This window comes from Olea europaea, chromosome 17 (assembly GCF_002742605.1).
Source record: "Olea europaea var. sylvestris chromosome 17, O_europaea_v1, whole genome shotgun sequence".
Classification (NCBI taxonomy): Eukaryota; Viridiplantae; Streptophyta; class Magnoliopsida; order Lamiales; family Oleaceae; genus Olea; species Olea europaea.
The window spans coordinates 1,851,790-1,855,162 of record NC_036253.1 but is presented as its reverse complement, the minus strand read 5'-3'; the positions used below and the strand labels follow the sequence as shown (position 1 = coordinate 1,855,162).

Here is a 3,373-nt window from a genome sequence, read left to right as displayed (position 1 = left end):
TTTCATTGGCACTGTCTGTGGGAAACGATTTGAACTAAAAAGCCATGCCAAGAAGACGAACAAGGAGTGATACTCGCCTGGTTGGGAATACGCGCGGAGTCGGAGTCAGTTGCAAGGGGATGTGAGCCATCACCGCCCCCGCAGTATCTGACGCAGAGTCAATTCAGTGCTTTGGAGACCTAATTGGCAGCAATGATGGCACTCCTACAGGACCAGTCGCAGAGAGCCACTGTCCCTCCATTGAGCTTGACGGAAGTGACGAGCCAGCAACCGCCTCAAGCGCGACCCGCGGTTGTCCCGCCCATCTCTCTGCGGGGTGCAAGAGATGCGGAAGCCCCAGGGATCGAAGCTCAACAGCCCCTGCAAACCATGGTAAACCTGGAACAAAAGATGGAAGAAATCATGGCCCAGAAGATAGATAACGCCTTGTCCAAGAGAAAAGATAGACGAAGACAGATGGTTTTGGAGGAAGACCCGTTCGCACCAGAAATCATGGTTGTCCCCCTGCCTAAAGGTTTCAAACAGCCTATGATAGAAGCGTATGACGAAGTCACGGACCCGCTTGACCACTTGCGAACCTTCGTAGATTTGATGAGACTTTGCGCCGCCCCGGACGCAGTGATGTGCCGATCCTTTCCCCCCACACTCAGGAGGGAGGCTAGGGAATGGGTAGTGACCTTGGCCCCGCGATCCATCAAATCATTTGATGAGCTCTCCAGGAGCTTTGTAGCTTATTTCCTAAGCATCAAGAGAAAGAGGAAGACGGCCATTGGGTTGATGCAGGTCGTACAAGATAAGGACGAGTCATTGCAGGAATACTTGACTAGGTTCAGCCAGGCAACTCTCGGCATAAGAGACCTGCAAATGTCCGCAGTGGTTACCGCCTTGATGAATGGAATGCGAAATCGGGCCTTTAAGATGTCACTCTCCAAGAACCTCCCAGAATCGATGCACGACTTATTGGGGAAGGGGGACAAGTATGTCGATGCGGAGGAAGCAGAGAAGATAACTAAAAATCTCAGGGACGGAAGGGAGGCGGAAGTTCATAAGCGGAAAACATATGACGAACAAAGGCACACTGATAAGAACAAGCCGAAGAATGAACGTATAAACAAGGGATATGCCCAAGATCGGCCGGTCAAGTAGAAGCGAGAGGAGGTCAAGACACCCACCCCTTTGAACATTCCACGTACAAGGTTATTGATGAAGATACAACACATGAGAGAGCTCGAATGGCCTAAACCGATGCTAACTCCTTCCGACAAGAGAAATCAAAGTAAATATTGTCATTTTCATAGAGATCACGGGCATGATACCGAAGAATGCCTACAGTTAAAGAAAGAAATTGAGAGCCTGCTAAGAAGGGGACTATTGGCTAAGTATGTGAAAAATGACAAGGGCAAGCAAAGGTTCGAAGGTCTACCCCCATCGAGGGTAGGAGTGATAAACATGATCATCGGAGGAATAGCATCAGACAGCGACTCAAATTCGGCTAGAAAGAGCTATGCACGTTCTGTAGGGGACTGCTCTATTCAGAAAAAAGTAAGATTCAATCAGAGCATTACTTTCGATCAAGAGCACTTGATTGGTATAACACACCCCCATGATGACGCCTTAGTAATAGTAGGCGATATAGTAGATTTTGACGTGAAAATGGTGTTAGTCGACGGAGGAAGTGCGGCAAATGTCCTCACCTGGGATGCCTTCTTGGGTCTAAAAATTCCCCAAGAGAAGTTGAAGATGGTGACTACCCCCTACAAGGCTTTGGAGGAGCAACAGTGATACTAGAGGGGACTGTGGAACTTTCAATCACGCTAGGGACATACCCAGCAACAGTGGTCATCATGACTAATTTCTTGGTTGTCAAGACCCCCATGGCCTACAATGCTATCTACGGCCGACCATTACTAAATGGAACTGGCGCGGTCCTATCGATCTACCAACAAGTTATGAAGTTTCCAACTAGTAGGAGAATCGGATGCGTGCGAGGGGACCAGCAGGCATCAAGAAAGTGCTGCCTTCTTGGGTCTAAAAATTCCCCAAGAGAAGTTGAAGATGGTGACTACCCCCTACAAGGCTTTGGAGGAGCAACAGTGATACTAGAGGGGACTGTGGAACTTTCAATCACGCTAGGGACATACCCAGCAACAGTGGTCATCATGACTAATTTCTTGGTTGTCAAGACCCCCATGGCCTACAATGCTATCTACGGCCGACCATTACTAAATAGAACTGGCGCGGTCCTATCGATCTACCAACAAGTTATTAAGTTTCCAACTAGTAGGGGAATCGGATGCGTGCGAGGGGACCAACAGGCATCAAGAAAGTGCTATGTGGATAGTATACAAGCCAAAGGCTCACCATCAGTCATGATGTTGGATGTGGAACTCCAGAGGGAGCGGATCGAACCGCTCGATATGATTGAAAAAATCTTTGTAGCCGAAGGACGAGAGTTTAGTGTTGGAACATGTTTGGGATCCGAAGAGAGAAAAATTGGCAAGGTGTCTGGCTGATAACTTGGATGTCTTCGCTTGGAGCCCAGAGGATATCCCAGGAATTAGCCCGACCGTCGCGCAGCACCGCCTCGGTGTCCAGCCGGGGGCTAAACCAGTGAAGCAAAAAAAAGAAATCTCGCCCTTGAGAGGCAGGCTGCAGCCAGAGCTGAGGTAGAAAAACTGCTACAGGCGGGTTTCATCCGAGAAGTGCAGTACCCCGAGTGGTTGGCAAACATTGTACTTGTGAAGAAGTCAAATGGAAAGTGGCGCATGTGTGTAGATTATACTGGGCTGAATAAGGTGTGCCCAAAAGATTCATACCCGCTTCCCAGAATAGATCAACTGGTAGACGCAACTTCAGGACACGGAAGGCTCAGCTTCCTAGATGCATTCTAGGGATATCATCAAATTTCAATGGCCGAGTCCGACCAAGAGAAGACGTCATTATTCACTGACTTTGGCACGTATTGTTACACGGCTATGCCGTTTGGTTTGAAAAATGCAGGGGCGACGTATCAGAGGATGGTAAACAAAGTCTTCCGCAGGCTGATTGGAGATGTTGTAGAAGTCTATGTTGACGATATGGTGGTCAAAAGCGCCAAGACTGATGACCATGTGGCCAGCTTGCAGAAAGTGTTTGACGTTGCCCGACAAAACAGGTTAGGGTTCAATCCAGAGAAATGTGTTTTGGGGGGGGGGGGATTTCCTAGGATTCATGATCACGCAAAGGGGGATCGAAGTAAACCCAGACAAAATTCAGGCGATCCTAGAAATGAAAAGTCCCACCAGCAGGAAGGAAGTCCAAAGGTTGACAGGGCGGGTGGCCGCCTTAAATCGTTTCATGAGCCGGGCAGCAGACAAATGCTACCACTTTTTCA

At 48.7% G+C, this 3,373-nt stretch overlaps 1 protein-coding gene across 1 annotated transcript; it reads left to right on the top strand.

The window, feature by feature from the left end:
* Window positions 1–1,203: 1,203 nt before the first annotated feature.
* On the top strand, window positions 1,204–1,782 carry LOC111365502. Its single transcript, XM_022986057.1, has one exon. The coding sequence runs from the start codon at window positions 1,204–1,206 to the stop codon at window positions 1,780–1,782; it is 579 nt and encodes a 192-aa protein (XP_022841825.1).
* Window positions 1,783–3,373: the final 1,591 nt, after the last annotated feature.